General features: G+C 40.1%; 1 protein-coding gene across 8 annotated transcripts in view; it reads right to left on the bottom strand.

Annotated features, from left to right (window-relative positions):
• Positions 1–19369, bottom strand: part of SEMA6A (semaphorin 6A) — a 294872-nt gene that overhangs the window by 117847 nt on the left and 157656 nt on the right. For all 8 annotated transcript variants that reach the window (XM_073676968.1, XM_073676972.1, XM_073676976.1 and 5 more), the window contains 7 exons: positions 14128–14345; positions 12186–12317; positions 6697–6852; positions 5841–6017; positions 3086–3226; positions 2873–2953; positions 244–302 (listed from right to left, as the gene is read on the bottom strand). In XM_073676968.1, the coding sequence (XP_073533069.1) occupies positions 244–302; positions 2873–2953; positions 3086–3226; positions 5841–6017; positions 6697–6852; positions 12186–12317; positions 14128–14345 (964 nt within the window). The remainder of the gene's footprint in view (positions 1–243; positions 303–2872; positions 2954–3085; positions 3227–5840; positions 6018–6696; positions 6853–12185; positions 12318–14127; positions 14346–19369) is intronic.

Genomic DNA, 19369 nt, shown 5'->3' with positions numbered 1-19369 from the left:
TCCTTAGAGTCCACCTATTACTTCTGTGAGTTTTACCACATCAGCTCAACACTATAAATGCCCTCTCCATTTCCCCTTCTGCAAACATTGAGGTTCTTTTTCATGTCAGAGTCACAATGATAGAATTCTTTCAGCTCCTTAATGCAAAGTGTCTTTGCTATTATTGTTGCAGGTAATGTTGACTCTGGGAATTTAGAAGGCTTATTTCACCCAAAGTAAACACAGGGTTGATTCTTTGCTTACTTTGGCAGTCGCCTAGGCCGTCTGTATTGCCATGCTCTACGTCTTGCTCAAATGGCACTCTGTGAAGAGAGAAGAAAAACATAGGATTAGGAACCCCAGTACACAGGCTACATGCAGCTGGTGTGGAAACATCAAAGCTTCATATGCACGGTTTGGAGAAAAAAACACAAGTCAAAAAGTACAAAAATAAAAGAGAAAAAAACAAGATGCATACAGACATGGTGACCTTGACTACATCCCATTAAAAGCAAATGTAAGACAAACTCCAGGCTATTGTTTATGTGACATATGTTCTATTTGTCAAGTACAAAATCATCTTAGTTTGATATCCTGTAATGAAAGCCTTTTCAGAGATTTTTTTAACCTATCATTCTAGCAAATTTTTGTCTAAAAAGTAAATATAGAGTAACTCCATTTAAAGTTACATTTCTATACGAATGATGTCCATTGATGAGTTCATGTATAATATAGAGTCTATAACCCAATTCACTTTAAATAACTACTTGAATTTGCCAACGCACCTCAACAAAATCACCTCTTGTATGGTTTTTGTGATTATTTTGCAATCTTAACACATTAATTGATCACTCAACCAATATCAAACTTTAAAGAACAATTGTAATGCAGATACAGCCAGTCAGAATAGTCAATCCTATCCCCTATTTTTCAGTTCGGTTTTACGTAGCTTTAGTTTGATTTTATATACTTATCAACCTAACATTTTACAAGGTCTTATATTTGGCCTGGACCCAATACTTCACAGGTCTGGTAATTAAAGATTGCAGGCTTCCATAAATATCATTGCTGGATTATTTATAGAGCAAAGAATTATGTTTCTACTAGGAGACCTCTGGGTAGGTTACATAGTCATAGTAATCCAACTGGGACCAGAGGTCCAAATTTGGCCAAGGACAACATCTTCATGGAGTTTGCATTTCCCATGCTAGCGTGGGTAAACTCCAGATACTCTCTTTTCCTCCCACACTCTAATATATAAATGTCCCGAGTGGGTTAGGATTACTGTAGCAAATTTTGGGAGCCCTGTTGGGAAGCAATCTTTGGACTAGAGATGAAGAATATGTTGGGGCTATGCTAGGAGTAATAGTTTTAGAGCTACTTAATAATGTTTATTTGTCTAATTCTTTTAGGGCGTGATATATAACCTAGTAATATCAGGTGAGACCAAAACATTCCTAAGACTAAATCTTAATTTCATCAGTTGTCAATCTTAGCGCAATGAAAAGAATGAGGCTTGAGCATTGTACAAAAAAAGTTCTGGTAGTTAGTACAGAACAGCATGTGTCACCCAAACAACCCCTTACACAATAATCATATTGTGTCTATGCAGTAGGCTTCGTCCTGTCAACTGTGGCTTGGAATGCTGCTCAGATGTCCATGTATTTTTAGAAAGTTACTCCATACGTTAGTCAGATGTCAGCTCTCTACCCAGAAGCGTTTACTTCTAATTCCGCTTTGTTAATGAAAACAATATGGAAATGACTTACTGTGGGTAAAGTGGCTTCTTATTTTTGTTTCCAGTAAACAAACTCGACTTGTACGTAAGAAATATTCACGTTGGATGGAGGTTATGGCTTACTACAATAATGACTGTCCAAATAAACCAAACCCAAAATAACGATTTACCCCTGGAAGTCATTAAGCTTTCAGCGGTTTGTGATGTAATAGGCTGCAGTTATTATGAATATTCACATCTGTTTTTTATTTGCAATGTTCTTGCTATTCTTTCTTACCTCTAACACAGCAGACCTTTCAGTTTTTTGCATTGGATAGCACTTTAAAAGGCTATTGTACCAACAGCATTATATAAATGTAATTCTGCAATCTCTGCAAGGACCACATTGGTAATGACAAGAACAACGTTAATTCCCAATGGAATAATTGATCATGGTCACACAGATGTTGAAAATATGCCTGCCAAAGACTGTGACCTATGGTGATCACGTTCAATGGTCAGCTATGCTAAGCAGGCCCCAGAGGATCCAGACTTTTGGAAATTTTGAGAATGCGTGTGGCCAAATGAATCAATCACATCATTCTCATGAGGACACATCTTAAAGACAGCAATATAGGGGAGGTATTGAAGTATGTCCAAAAACAATCAAACCCTCTACTGTGCACCAAACTCAATAAGATCCTTTACTGTAAATTCTGCATTGAGTACAACAAATTCTCTGTGATGATCTGCAAAAACAAATTCAAATTGTTTTCTTTGCTTTAAATTTCAATTGCATATTCCACTGTAACTGAGGATAATATATGGTGTCTCCGAGAAGTTTCCTGAAATGAAAAGTCCTATTATTTATTTTTTTGTATAATTACAACTAGCTGGAATGGAGGCACCTGCTCGCCAAGGACAACTTCGTCTTGCTACAGAACTAGCACTGTTAAAATTCTTAGGCTAATTCTTATTATGAAGAATGGAAACATTGTGTCTTGTGTCAGGCGGCCCGTACAGTACATTATGCATTCTTTTTTTAAATTTTTTATCTTAATTACAAATGTTTCACAGCAGTGAGACCTCCAATACAAAGTCAATTGCTTATCCAATTAAAACATTCACTTACATAATCTCCGGAATAGTTATATCTTGTGATTTGTGTCAACTTACTTAGCACCAGGTGACAGCTGTGAACATGTTCCCGCATCGCGCAACCAAACACAGTATGGGTCTCTGGAAGCAATACAAGTCCTAGACATAAGGGATAGAGAGCACAGAATGAGGAGTTCATCTCGTTTAACCCAGGCGATGACAAAAAGAGGATTTTGTACAACAAAACGCTAGCAGTGTAAAATCTCATGGAAGCACGCAACAAGCACATACTTTTTACACTTCATATGGCGTTCACATCTTGAAAGAGGTACCCAGATCACACAGGTGGAAAATGCAACATATAGAACATTGTTATGCTTGTCAAGCTGCATCCCAATAATCCTCTTGTCTTCTGTTCCTTCGTAGTTACACCTATACAAAGAGATGAGATGAATAGTGCTAGTTTTTTGTACTGTATATTTTCATAACTATTCAAATGGAACATAAATTGATTCTATAACTTGACAAATAGCTAAAAATTTAAATATATTTTCAGCTGGTTTAGCCCGAGTTAACAACATATTGGAAAATTATCTTGTGGTGGCTCATTCTGTCCCTTTTAAGTTTCCTTTGGTAGGATCAGATTTTTGGTTGAGCTTTTAAGTGGGTTTCTCCACAAAATACATTAATATTACATAATATTTATAACATATGCTTTAATTATCAGATCAGGTTTCCCATGACCCTTGATCTACCCGCAAAGGCAGCAACTATGCCCAGGTAAAGGGTAGAATGATGAATTGCCCATTGTGGTTTAATCCGTTTTAGTATGGAAGTTACAAGATCAGCAGCACAATATAAGAGTATTAGTCTGGGCAGCTGGTCCTACATTCAAGAATTCCAGAGGAAGTAGTAAGGGATTAGATCATGCAGTTTATTCTCAACACGTTCTGAAGTTCAACTTCGAAACGCGTTGAGAGTAAACCACATGATCCAACCCCTTACTAAGTCCTCAGGAATTCTCCAATATGGCACAGCAGCGCAGACTAAGGCTGCGTTCACACATTGCGTATTTTCGCGCGCTTTTTTGTGCGCTTTTTGAAAATACGCAATGTGCTTTGTGTCTGCCAGCAAAGTAAATGGGAAATTCACTTTGCCATTCAGACACTGTGTAATTTTACGCAGCGGGAAAGCGCAGCTGCGTAAAGAATTGGCATGTCAATTCTTTACGCAGCTGCGTCCTGCGCTTTCTCTCTATTGTGCCCATTATAAGCGATGGAATTACGCAGCGGTGTTCACACACTGCGTAATTCCATCGCTTTTTTACGGGGGCGCAGGATGGATACTCACCTACCCAATGTCAGGGGAGAGGCGTCCGGTCCGGTCGGCTCCAATCCCGCGCTTCCAGCATCTGCCGGTGAGCCGATCAGCTGTTAGCTAACCGGCTTCTGGTCAGCTGACAGTCTGCTGATTGCTTCACGGCAGATGCTGTAAGCGCGGGACGGAGCAGACGCGTCTCTCATCCATCGGGTAGGTGAGTATCCATAGTCTGTACATACACTGCTAGGGACACACACACGACACATAGACACACAGGACACATAGACACACAGGACACATAGACACAGACAGTACACACACGACACACAGACACAGACAGTACACATGTCACACTGAAATGAAGTGTGACATTACACATGTCACCCTTCATTTTCACACTGCGTTTTTTGCTGCGCTTTTTTACGCAGTGTGTGAATGGAGGTGCTTTTTATACCTGCTTAAAAAACACAGGTAAAAAAAGCAGGAAAATACGCAGCGTAAAAAACGCAGGGAAATACGCAATGTGTGAACGCAGCCTTATACTCTTACCCTCCTACCAATTGTTTTACAAGGTGGGATCTCCCAACCTAAGGGGACTGCAGCAGCTGTCATAATTTGATTAATTGATTGTGGGTTAAACAACTCCTAAAGGTGAGAAAAACCTATCCCTCTCACTTAGACCAATTTCTCCACCAGATAAGAGCCTATTGCGCTTGGTGTCTCCCTCTCTTTCTACAAAATCAGCTGAGTCAGTTTGCTTAAAGTCATGGTGACTAAAGGGGCATTAACACTGCAAGCTAATTATTTCTCTTGCCGTGTAAACAGGCTGCCGATCACTTGAGAAACAAGCAAAACGCTTGTTCAATGGGTGAAATGATCCTTTGTGCAGCATTAAAGATCATCGTTCTCGGCAGTGCATTAACCTGTGTAAACAGGACTCAAGTTGCCAAGAACTTTTTCAGCCCAAAGCGATTTAGTATATATCGCTCGGTGCTCATTGTTTGCTTTGGTCTGCCTGTGTAAACAAGCATTCAAATGACCGCCGATCGATAAACGTTTACCGATCAGCGGTCATATCATGGTGCCAGTCATCTCCGTAAGCTGATTTTCACCCATACATGAATGGATATCACTTTAAATCGTGGTCAAAATGTTTTTTTTTTTCCTAATGTATAAATATAGCTTTACTTTATTTAAGGGTTGGAATTATCCGCCCGTTTCATTTATCAAAGATTTTACCAATAGGTAAAAACAATTACTTCTTTTGTTTCTGGATATAGAAATTTAGAATGCTGTCTATAGTTCGAAAATAAAAAGCTATTTTATGGCGTCAGACATGATGCAATTGGTTTAACAACATGACGTCTCTACTAAGTAAGGTCTGATTTAGCTCTGTTAAAGGCTATTCTTAATGAACCCCCCCCATACATATACTTGGCCAAATATACATGTATTCTCAAATGGAAGAAGAGAGTAGACTACTACCAGATGCCTCTGGCTACAGAATATCTCCTTAAGAACAAATAGGATCAGGCATGTTGAAATCCAACATGCCTGATCCTTTTTTTCACTCAACACCTGCTGTGGGGAGAGTTAATATACCCCCATACACAATAAATGGTTGGCTCTCCTGTCAAAATTGGTTCAGCTGACATTCATCTAATGCATAAGGCCACCATCATAGTACAATAAGTAACCATAAATACATACTAAGAAAAATACATACTTTTCAACATTATACACATTCATTTCTTCCAGAAAGAGACTGTCGCTAAGGAAGCCACTGTATCCGGTCCTTGCCAGAAATTTGAGCACAACGCCCCTCTCCGATCCCAGAAACACCACTGTGTGATTGTGGTATGGGCCCGCAGCAGTGTCAACTGCAATTTTTGTTAAGCGATACCTAGACAAATTGACAGAAATGTTTTTTAATTATTAAATTGTTTAACTCACTATTTTTGTACTAGAAAAACATTAACGGTAAATTGAATAACATAATTTGAAGCTCAGATTAATGGTAATAACACCAAAATAGAAACAAGAACTGAACTTTTAAAATTTTTCTGCAAAATCATAAAAAAAAAGTTAAAGCAAAACTATTTCAGCAAACTGTATATTCAAACCCATGTTTCTACATCCCGGCCATGGGTTTTTTTGTTTTTGAGCAGCTGTTTCATGAGTCTTAGAGGATTTATATGAAACAGTGAATTAATTAAAATAATCTGTAAATCTCATCAAGAGACAGAGCATAATGGCACAAAAAGTAAATTGGCCAATATGCTGGTGTGATATCGAAAGTCCCCCCCCCCCCACTATCAAATCTCATGAGGCAATCTAATAACGAAGGACCTCCTGATCTCTATCTTCACTGACATCTGGTTTTAGCACAGCTGAAATGACATTTCATATCTTGAAAGCAGCCCTGGGACGTTTGTGGCATCTGCCCTGAGCCCTCATCACTTCGCGCTGGAGAAATGCCAAAAACAGCAGATATGTTTACAGACCTTCAAAGTACCTGAAACGTATTTCCTAACATCATCACATACACTATCCTCTACTGCAAGACACCGGAAACTGCTTACCTAACCATGGTCCGCAGAAACAATGGCTTGTTTACTATAGAGGGCACGGCCTCGTCCATAAGGGGATGAGTTTTAATGAAATTAAGAGTGTCGTCAGGCAGGTCATTAGATGTGGCATATCTTTCTACTGTTAAGGATCCAGCACAGCAGCCTGGCCTGGAGATGAAAATGGAAAATATGGAAATGACACAAAGCACATAATAAGGTATCATACAAACAGTGGTTTCCTGAGTTCAACCTCAATAAGAGTTGTTTACCGCACAAAGCAAATCGCACTATATCCAAATGGAGCAGAAAGATTCCACAAACAAGGCTATAATTAAATCCTCGGGTTTCAAGAAGCAATTAGTCCTTTGGGGTGACGTACTAATGTGGTCAAATACCGACAGATCGCTCGTTATCATCTATTACCCAGTCAAGCAATTTGAGTTTTATTACGATAAAATGTCAATTGTGAAGTTTTTATTGTTTCGTTTTATGTTTAAAGCAGCAAACATTTTCTCCGCCTTTTGTAAAATAATTGATGCATAATGTCAACTTTGATTGCATATTAAATTTTTGATATTTCTTTGGTTAAAGACCAAAACACCCCGATGAGGTGGGGCTATGTTTAAAGACTTTTTTTTTATTACAATTATTTCAGACTTTAGGACTAGAGATGAGCGGTGTTCGACTAGAACTGTTCGCCAATCTCAAATTCGAGCTGTTTTGGGCGGTGTTCGAGTTGTTCGACGAACCCGAACGATTTGCAAAAAATTCGGCTGTTCGAGGTTATGTTCGATAACTGTTCGTGCACCAAAAGCGTGTCCTGCATGTCTGGTGCTATTTAGAGCACCAATCATGCAGGGATTGTATGCCACTCACTGTAATGCCACAGCCATGGTGGTTGTGGCATTACAGTGATTGCCCAAATCGATGGGAACAGTGCCAACAGTGAAACATGAAAAGCCGGCAATTCAGCAGCGGCATACACCGGTACCCGACAATTTAGAACCGAAAGAATAGAGCTTCACACATAGATTAGATAGATATAAACATGTCAGCCACATATATACGAAGTACAGTGAAAGTGCTGCTTACTGTACTTGTCATTTAGCGTAAAGGATTTATCAAAAAAAATAATAGTGTTTTCATGCACCGTCTCTTTAAAAAAGCCGGCCGGCAATTCAGCAGCGGTACCCGACAATTTATAACAGAAAGATAGAGCATCACACATAGATTAGATAGATAGAAACATGTCAGTCACATATATATGAAGTACAGTGACAGTGTTGATTACTGTACTTGTCATTTAGTGTAAAGGATTTATCAAAAAAAATAATAGTGTTTTCATGCACCGTCTCTTTAAAAAAGCCGGCCGGCAATTCAGCATCTGTACCCAACAATTTAGAATAGAAGGAATAGAGAATCACACATAGATTAGATAGATAGAAACATGTCAGTCACATATATATGAAGTACAGTGATAGTGTTGGTTACTGTACTTGTCATTTAGTATTAAAATAAAGGATTTATTATTAAAAAAATTGGCGTGGGGTTCCCCTTAATTTTAGGCTCTAGCGGAGGTTAAGCAGACAGCTGGGGCAGATGTTTGAAGCCTGGGAAGGGGGTAATACCCACGGAGCTTCCCAGGCTACTAATATCAGCCCCCAGCTGAATACATAGCCTTTACTAGCTATTAAAATGGGGGACCCCCCCAAAAAAATGACATGGGGTCCCCCCTAATTTAATAGCTAGCAAAGGCTAGGCAGACAGCTGGGGGCTGATATTAATAGCCCAGGAAGGGAGCCATGAATATTGGCCCCCTCCCAGGCTAGAAACACCAGCCGTCAGCCGCCCCAGAAATGGCGCATTCATAGGATGCGCCAATTCTGGCACTTAGCCTCGCTCTTCCACGCTGCCCTGGTGCGGTGGCAGGGGGTAATAGGGCTGGGGTTGATGTCAGCTTATAATGCCAGCTGACATCAAGCCCAGGTTAGTAATGGAGAGGCGTCTATAAGACACCCCCATTACTAACCCCATAGTCAATGTTAAAAAAAACACAACACCCAGAAAAAAGTCCTTTAATTGAAATAAACACACAATTCTTTATTGTTCTAAATTAAACCATACTTACCGTCACGCCCATTCCAGCTGAAGCCAACGATCTCCTGAAATAAAAGAAAAATAATAAAGCAACATCATCCTTACCTTTCCATGGTTCCCATGACAGCTTCAGCTCTGCTACATCGAGATGACAGGCTGGACCGCAGCAGAACGCTGCCATCCAGCCTGTCATCCCGCAGACACTGAGAAGCGCAGGCTTGCTTGCGCTCCACAGTGTCTCTCTGTGAGGGCATCCAGATGAGCCGAGTTCATGTCCAATGAACTCGGCTCACCTCATGCACGTCACTGACAGCGTGGGAAAATTCTCCTGCACTCAGCGCTTCAGCGTGGGAGAATTCTCACACTGAAGCGCTGAGTGCAGGAGAATTCTCCCACGCTGTCAGTGACGTGCAGGAGGTGAGCTGAGTTCATTGGACATGAGCTCACCTTATGCACGTCACTGACAGCGTGGGAGAATGCTCCTGCACTCAGCGCTTCAGCGTGAGAATTTTCCCACGCTGTCAGTGACGTGCATGAGGTGCGCCGAGTTCATTGGACATGAACTTGTCTCATCTTTATGCCGTCACAGCCAGACACTGCAGAGCGCAAGCATGCCTGCGCTTCTCAGTGTCTGCGGGATGACAGGCTGGATGGCAGCGTTCTGCTGCGGTCCAGCCTGTCATCTCGATGTAGCAGAGCTGAAGCTGTCGTGGGAACCATGGAAAGGTAAGGATGATGTTCCTTTATTATTTTTCTTTTATTGCAGGAGATCGTTGGCTTCAGCTGGAATGGGCGTGATGGTAAGTATGGTTTAATTTAGAACAATAAAGGATTGTGTCTTTATTTCAATTAAAGGACTTTATTCTGGGTGTTTGTGTTTTCTTTTAACTTTGACTATGGGGTTAGTAATGGGGGTGTCTTATAGACGCCTCTCCATTACTAACCTGGGCTTGATGTCAGCTGGCATTATAAGCTGACATCAACCCCAGCCCTATTACCCCCTGCCACCGCTACAGGGCAGCGTGGAAGAGCGAGGCTAAGTGCCAGAATTGGCTCATCCTATGAATGCGCCATTTCTGGGGCGGCTGACGGCTGGTGTTTCTAGCCTGGGAGGGGGCCAATATTCATGGCTCCCTTCCTGGGCTATTAATATCAGCCCCCAGCTGTCTGCCTAGCCTTTGCTAGCTATTAAATTAGGGGGGACCCCATGTCATTTTTGGGGGGGGGTCCCCCATTTTAATAGCTAGTAAAGGCTATGTATTCAGCTGGGGGCTCATATTAGTAGCCTGGGAAGCTCCGTGGGTATTACCCCCTTCCCAGGCTTCAAACATCTGCCCCAGCTGTCTGCTTAACCTCCGCTAGAGACTAAAATTAAGGGGAACCCCACGCCAATTTTTTTTAATAATAAATCCTTTATTTTAATACTAAATGACAAGTACAGTAACCAACACTATCACTGTACTTCATATATATGTGACTGACATGTTTCTATCTATCTAATCTATGTGTGAAGCTCTATTCTGTCTGTTATAAATTGTCGGGTACAGATGCTGAATTGCCGGCCGGCTTTTTTTAAAGAGACAGTGCATGAAAACACTATTATATTTTTTAATAAATCCTTTACACTAAATGACAAGTACAGTAAGCAACATTGTCACTGTACTTCATATATATGTGACTGACATGTTTCTATCTATCTAATCTATGTGTGAGGCTCTATTCCTTCTTGTCTAAATTGTCGGGTACCGGTGTATGCCGCTGCTGAATTGCCGGCCGGCTTTTTTAAAGAAAGCGTCTTCTGAGCAGTTTGTCAGCTTTTGGACACCTTTGAAGGTGTTTTCTATGTGTTTCTATGTGTTTTTGTTTGCCTGCCATTGGTTTTAACGGTGTTCGACGGTGTTCTAAGGTGTTCGACGAACAGTTCGACGAACAGTTCCTCGAACATCCCGGTGTTCGACGAACCAAACCGAACCCGAACACTACGGGGGTGGCTCAACACTATTTAGGACATAAAGTGTAAAGTTAAACATTTGAAAGCATATAACATTATAAAGTAAGAATACATTTGTTTATTTCAGAAAACTGCACAACCAACGACTCACATATCATTTTTAGGAGTATTTGTAATGGTGCATTTACACTGGTCGCTGCTCGTTTCGCAATAATCGCCCAGTATAAACAGACTGACAATCACCTGACGAACGAGTAACACACTCATTCATTGGGTCAAATAATTTCTAAGTGTGCTAAAAAAAAATCATTGTTCTTGGCAGCTTATCATCCTGTGTAAACAGGATATGTGCTGCAGAGAACATTTACAGTTTATCCGCAAAGAACGATCTATTACCAATCGTTCTGTGCAAATTGTAAATGCAAGTTATTAAAAGACCACCGATTAGCTTCTATAAAGCTAATTACAGTTGTTGATGGCCAATACATTTTCCTACTACATGACACTTTACATGGCAAAATATCCAGATTTTACAATACAAACTACATAGACCACTAAGGAGATATCTTAAACTTAAAAAGGATGTTGATTATTTTGAAAATCCACATTAGAATGGTTGTATAATCCTTTATGAAAATCTAACTAAGTCTCCGCCCACCTATCCTGACTATCAGCTTCACAGTGTTGCCGATATCTCTCACTGCTCAGTGCAAGCTGCATCTGTCAGACTGAGTGGCAGGAGACTAAACATATTAAGACTCATGAGCATTTTCACTCAGTAGCTGGCTGGGCCATCTCAGCTTAATATCTGGATTATAAAGCCATTCTGACATGGATTTTGAAAGCGAATACATCGGCCTCATCAGGTTTAAGAAATCTATTTAACAATGTATACAGTTTGCATGGTGATATATTGTGACAGATCTGCTGTAAAGAGGTTGTCTAGATAAGACAACAAGACAGGTAAACTTTTTTCCACCACACTTGGCCATTGGCTATGTCTGGTATTGCAACTCATCCCAAGTTTCCCATTTAACTCACGAATGAGCAGAGTGCTCTGGACTAAAAGCTGCTCATTGTAGTGGAGCGCTATCTAATTTTCTATATAAGGTACACTCAAACATGTCATAAAGCACTATCATAAGCTACAAATGTGTCCACCCTTACCTGTCCATGAATTTGGTTAGATATCACAATTTTTCATTATACAAATTTAACACATTATTGTGACATACTAACAAAACCCCAAGCAGGCTGCAATTCACATCACAACTACAGGGTTGCCACATACAGCATAAACATCTCCCGATAAGGTGTTATGATTTTTTTTTTTTTTAAAAAAAGCTGGCCATCTTCCGCCTCTCATCTCAATAAGAAATATATTTACAGACACATCTGAATTTTCTTTATTATAACCATAGATCTTATAAATTAAGGAATATAAAGGTTTTACCTGGGCTTAGGAACACGTTCATCTGGAACAGGGGTCCATGTGGAATCTGGCGATTTCTGCTCCTTGAATCTCCCAGTAAACACGCTGGCAATGTCTGCCATGTCGTAAGCGCAGACAGCAGATCCAGGGATGCTGCAATGTGATATTTTCCAGAATTTATTACTCATTCCATAGCTATGCATACAATTTGTGCCTGAAACACATGGCGCATAGAAGCCTTACTGTCATAGGAAGCTTAGCTCTGAACTCCTGACCCTTATCTATTGACAACTGAGGGCAATCCCATGCAAAACAGACAAATGTAGCGCCAGTCGAGTTCCTGTTAGCAGTCTTTTCCTCAATGGCGTCTAAAAAAAGACCTAATTACTGGGATCTTAAAAAGAAAGAAATCGCCTGAGAAACCATCTCTACCATGGGGTTTGCACAGCAGGTAATGGGCTGCTAGAATTATGGCCTATTATTTTGAAGTATTGGCCTGTAGACATTATCAATACATTTCTAGTGTTAATTCACAAAAAACCCTACTGTGCCACGGCGACTAATCTAGGTCTGCAGTGAATGCTGCCTAATACCAAAGATTCCAATTAAGACTTGATCAAAATTACATCATTTGGCATTTGTGTTTCCCAAGATTTCCATTGAAGGAAAAAAATAAGCCGGTTTACTATCTTTTTTCAGGAAGGAATGACTTTGAATGGCTGTTAAGTTAGATTTCACACCATAGGCAGAATCAACACTTAGAAGAATACAGACCCCATCAACAAGGTAAAATTAGTGCCTATTATCCTACTAAGAGGTATAATGTGTCTCCTGCCTCTACAACATTCAGTTTGTTGCTGCTTTTCCATACAAGTTGTCTGCTTTTATGGATTTGAGACCATGTCATAGTGTTAATAAAAAAAGAAAGAATTTTAAAGGAACAACTTAGGGTACCCTTCAGACCAATTAAAGGAAACCTGACAGGTCCCACATGCCCCTCAACCCACCAGCATTTGTATATTTCTTGTTAAACTCCCTACCTAAGCAGCTCTTTGTACTGTTTGACACCAAAAGACGTGTTAAAAAAAGTGTTATTGCACTTTGTTTTTCATATGCTAATTTCCCTTTGACTATTTGATGGGGCATTGGTTTCCATAGAGTAGTTGTTCCACTCAACATGTTATTACACTTCTGTGAGCCTTATAACACGATTTGCAAGAGCCAGGGTCATCGCCGGAGCTCTGCAAAATACTTTACCCACGACATTGTACCTCTGAAGATGACTGTAAGCTACACCCGGCTTCAGAAGCGCAATGATGTGGGTAAAGAAAGTCATTTGTATAGCGTTGGTGATGACGCTGGCTCTTACAAATCAAGTTATTAAGCCCACAGGGGCATGATAACATGTTGAGTGGGATGACTAGTCTGGGAAACTAACGCTCCATTGACTAGTCAAAGAGAAATTAGCATATTAAGAGTTAAATGCAAGAAGACTTTTTTTTACAGTGTTTAGGTGTCGAACAGTATAAAAGGTTTGGTTAGGCAGGGTTCCCTTTAATACATCGTTTTAAAAAATAAAAATATAAATATATTATTTAATGTTCATTTTGGTTTTATTTTATACAAAAAAAAAACATTTTCCTTACCTGTCTTTGTGGAGGAAAAAGCCATAGCAGAATACTGGATCACCAAGCTTTTTTGTCCCTTTTAAGTAGGAAAGGTAATGGTTCTGGCCCCCCTCCCCCCCAAAAAAAAACTGGCGGCCTATCCAAAACACTAGTTTATTATTTTTATAGGCATTTTTAATTAAGTGGGTTCGGAGAGGAGCAGGTGAAAGAGGGCTTAGATCTTACTGTTATAAATCTCTTATTTTTTTAAACCATGATCTTAGAAAACACACTCAATTATGGAAGAAAAATTCACTACGGAAGCTTATAGGAGAGCTTAAACCAGCAGGCATTACCTGTTATACGGCGTGGAGAATGTAGCAAGCACAACATCACGGCCATTAATATGGATCACATCAGTAACAGCTTGCAGTATGTTAAAGTAGAAATGGGAATCTCCAGGAACAGAGCAATTCAATCGAGCTTTAAGAAATGAAGTCCACTGTTTCTCGAGCACCCTTTGAGAGCCTCCCATGTCATTCTTGCAGACCTGGGCAACTCTCGGAAACACCACCTACAGTGCAAAACAATATTTCAGCAATAGTGTCAGAAAATGCCAGGACGTGTAATAGGATACAATAGCAATATAATCCTCTGGAGAAAAAAAAATAGCCACCAAAGGGAAAATTCAGCACTGGAACCATGTGTTGTAGAAGATAAGAATGTGCCATTTACAGCAGTGCAATAAATCCCCTAAAAGATCAGATGTCTGCAATATATAAATTAATTTCTAGGAAGACTGCTTAGCTTTCCATTTCCACAGACAAAAGCACATTCTGCTTGTACAGAACAGATTACTCAGAAAGCCGGATGCTTCCGCAAATCTCTGCTCTCTAGAATGTTTAGAAGATCTTCAGTGACTTTTTTCCATAACCCCCAACAAATCTTTCTTCTGTACAATTCAGCCTCTGCCGTCTCATTCTGTTGTAACAAGTGGAGAGTTTCAATGACATTTCAATCACTGGAGTCATCCGAATTGTATTTTGTTTTGGTTTAATTAAAGATTATGCGGAATTAGCATTTGCACTTATGAGTTTAGAAGCTTGTTTTACTAATCTATTCAAGCTCTACATATTCCCCAGATGATCTACACTAATGTGCAGTGGGAGCTGTCTTTACGCCTTACATACTAACCCAACAAGAACTGACTCAAATGGATAGAAACCTAACCAGTGACAGCCATTTTAGCTTTTTTCCTATAATTTTTGATTATTTACTTTGTTTTGGGCTTCTGGTTGGATTCTGAATATTCTTCTGTGATCACATAGCTTTTAGTAGGCTCAAAGGGTAAAATGGACCACATGAAAAAAAAAAGGGGCTTCTTTCACTTGACACATTCACAACACCTGATTGAGGTCAGGAGGGCCTTTTTCTCTTTCCATTCCTTGAGGGAGCAAAGGATGTGGTGACTATCCTTTGATGCATGTCAACATTTTAATACCTGTAGATTGCAGGAGTCCTCTATAATTAATATTACATCCCCCATATGGGAGGAAGGATAAGGCCAAAATGAACCTGGACCTCTAGTCCATAAATATATTGGCCAATATAATAATGTTGGCAAATATAATAATGAATCGGTGAAATTTTCAAGTCTATAGAAACCCCATGGTGTTCTCTTTTTGGAATGGTTTTGATATGGATGAATAATTATTTACTAAACATGATGTACAAAAAATATTTTGAACCTTTAAAGGGAATCTATGAGCAGGTTTTTGCTATGTTATCTGAGGACAGCATGAGGTAGAAGCTGAGACATAGATTTCAGCGATGTGTCACTTACTAGGTTATGCGCTGTTTTTTTCCATACAATGAATGTTTTACCACTAGGAGATTATAACTTCCTGGACTACAGTACCAGTGAGCTCTGGTCTGACCCCACCCCCTCCTGTGATAAGAAGCTCACTTTTAATAGACTATGTATATACATAGCCTGTTGGAGGTAGGGTTAGCTTTCTGAGCTCTGCTGCAAGGTACATCTAAAAGCGCTGATTTTGTCAAAACTGCTGCACCCAGTAACCTAAGTGATATATCGCTGGATTCAATGTGTCTTTTCCTACATTATGCTGCTCTCAGATAAGGTAGAAAAAATCTGGTGTCAGTTTCCTCTTAATACTACTACTGCCACCAACTCAATGTGGTCTACATCTGAACTACAAAAATCGTTTTTTTCAACTAGTCTAAGGCTATGTGCCCATGATGCATTTACATGCATTTTTTCTGCCAGGTAGAAGCGTTTGTCAAGCGTTTTTGCATGCATTTCCGCATGTGGGTTATCAAGTGCTTTTCCAAGCGATTTTAGCATCACTTGGAAAAGTGCTTGACAACTTGGTCACACTATATAAATCCATGCAACCAGCATGGATTTATATAGTATGACCAAGTAATAGTTTAAAAGAAAAGAATAAGAATGGTGAAAAATAAAAAATAAAGATTATACTTACCTTCCGATGGTCCCCGGTCTCCTTCTCCGCTCCGTCCGGTGTGTTGGGCGGCTTGCGGTGTTGTGAAGGACCTGCGATGACGTCATTGAGTCATGTGACAGGTCATGCGACCGCCGACGTCAGCGGTCGCATGACCTGTCACATGACTCAATGACGTCATGTCAGGTCCTCACACCACCGCGGGCCGCCCAACACACCGCACGCATCGCTGAGGAGGCCGGGGGACATCAGAAGGTGAGTATAATCTTTATTTGTTATTTAAAATTTTTTTTTTTTACAGGTACCATGGTACCCAGGTCTGGAGGAGAGTCTCCTCTTCTCCAGACCTGGGTACCATCCGCGCATTGAATCGCTTCATATCCGCGTGGGTACATGTAGTCATGCGGATATCAAGCGTTTCAATGCAAGTCAATGGCGGCAATTACGCTGCGTGTCTGCAAAATTAATGGACATGCTGCGTATTTTTCCGCAATGAAAGTATGTGCATAGCACATGCAGATTATCATTGGGGACCATGGGGCACGTATTATCAAGCGTTTCTTAAGCATTTTCGCTGCGGAAATTCCGCGGCAAAAACGCTTGAAAAACGAATAGTGGGCACGCAGCCTTCGTTTACTGCCCAGGTACCAATGCTGACAATTAGAGCTCCACACACAACCACAAAGTTGACCTGAATTTTAATCAGATAACATTGCTTCTAAATTTAACAAGCTGGAAAATAAGTGCAATCACTGAAGCGACACTTTAGGCTACATATATTTACATATACTCTATATGGATTTAGACGGAAAGACAATCTCCAGCATGTAAGTTATCCCAGATATCACATTTGCATCTGACATCATGCCTTAAAAAAGCAAGTTTATTTATTTATTTTTTTATGTCTGACTTCAAGTTTATTTCCAGCTCCTATTTGTTTGATGTCAGCATATGTTGCAAAGAAATATGGGCTGATAAGTAAGGGCTGTGTAGACTGGAAACGTGAAGTGACAAGAGATCAAATTCCACGGCTCCTGCTGGTTTGTGTTCCTTGGTTACATATTCTCACCCCAGAAAGTTCTTAAATAGAAATAACCCTTTAAGATATCTACAACTGTCTGGTATACATTAGTATACGTATATTCGGCATCATTATTTTAACACTTTATTGTTGGCTGAATTAATTTGCCTTACTGGGGCAAATATAACAAGTTAAGATTCTTTTCTGAAAATTATCCAATACTGCTACAAAAATGTACATTTATAGGATTTGTTACTGATATTCTGTTAAAGTCTTCTTTATGATATGTCATCATCACATTATACTGCTCATAGCATGTATGACTAGTAAAAGGGGGCATGCAGAAATGGCTACAATGGACGCTATCACAATGAAAAGGAGACTTTAGGAAGAAAAGCACAAATATTTGAACTCAGTTCGTGTTATTGCACTTTGGGCCCGATCAAGAGTTCAGCCTGAATCCCAATTTCTGGAATTTACATGGAACTCCTGGCAAACTCACCAATGCATATGGCATAAATTCAGTGTAAACAGGGTCTTACCTTAAAGTTAATCTGTCAGCAGGTTTTTGCTATTTAATCTGAAAGAATCATAATGTAGGAGCATAGAGCCTGATTACAGTGATGTGTCACTTATTAAGCTGTGTGTTGTAGTTTCAATACAATGAGTGTTTTATCAGCAGGAAATTATCAATGCCTGAATCGGTCTCAGGATTAGATCAACCAGGTAATCTGTATAATCCCGCCCCTATCACTGATTGACAGCTTGCTGACAATGTACACTGTACACAGGAAGCTGGCAATCAGGGGTGTGACAGGGTTATACACAGCTCAGCATTCTGACCACTGCTACATCTACAGCAGAGAAAACGGATTCAATCCAAACTACACCGAGCAGTCTAGTAAGTGATACTGGAATCAGGCTCTCTGCCCCTACCTCAGGCTGCTCTCAGATTACATGGAAGAAATCTTCTGACAGATTCCCTTTAAGTCTATAGCAGCAAAGTCACATGAAACTTGCGACCATTGAACCACAATTCAGCATGGTTGTATATTTTTTAAATGGTGGATTTGTGGTAATTGTCACGGGGCCCAAAGAGACCGCACTGACAATCTGTCATGAAACAATGTGACAATATGACAATCTTCATGTCCATAAAGCACCACTTCCTACGTTTTGTTTTTCAGCGCTGGAGTGGCGCTTAAAATGTAAGTCCCTTGCCCAGGTCATCTACTCACCCTCCGGTGTCTTCAGCATTTTTTGGCACTGCTCCAGTCTCACGGCGCCATCTTGTAAGCGCAGCTTGTGACTGGCTGGAATTCAGAAGTCACAAGCTCTCATTACAAGTCTATCTCTCAATACATGTCTATGAGAGCCAGAACGAGCCGAGAACGAGGCTCTCATAGACTTGTATTGAAAAGTGACCTCCGCAGCGCTCCATGAAACACTGTTAGCTGCCGGCACATCACTTTTCGTCGATGACTGACAGGAGCAACACTGGAAAACAATGGCGGTAGCAGGTAAGTATGAGACAGGGGGCAGGGGAATTGCATTTAACACCTTTACGCCGCAGCCCTTTTCCGTTTTTGCGCTTTCATTTTTTGCGCCCCTTTTTCCCAGAGTCATAACTTTTTTATTTTTCCGTCAATACAGCCATGTGAGGGCTTGTTTTTTGCGGGACGAGTTGTACTTTTGAACAACACCACTGGTTTTACCATATTGTGTACTAGAAAACGTGAAAAAAATTCCAAGTGCGGTGAAATTGCAAAAAAAGTGCAATTCCACAATTTATTTATTTTTTTAATCATGTTCACTAAATGCTAAAACCAACCTGCCATTTTGATTCTCCAGGTCATTACGAGTTCGAAGATAACAAACATGCATAGGTTCTTTTTTTTTTTTTAAAGTGGTGAAAAAAAAATCCAAAGTTTGCTCAAAAAAATAAATAAAAAGTTTCTATTTTACGAGACCCGTAGCGTCTCCATTTTTCGGGATCTGGGGCCGGGTAAGGGCTTATGTTTTGCACGCCGAGCTTATGTTTTTATTAATACTAATTTGGTTTAGATACAATCTTTTGATCGCCTGTTATTGAAT

Source organism: Phyllobates terribilis, unplaced genomic scaffold (assembly GCF_046119375.1).
Source record: "Phyllobates terribilis strain yellow unplaced genomic scaffold, ASM4611937v1 Scaffold_1__5_contigs__length_1240528914, whole genome shotgun sequence".
Taxonomy (NCBI): Eukaryota; Metazoa; Chordata; class Amphibia; order Anura; family Dendrobatidae; genus Phyllobates; species Phyllobates terribilis.
Note: the sequence above shows the minus strand (reverse complement) of the source record. Positions and strands in the feature narration are given on the sequence as shown.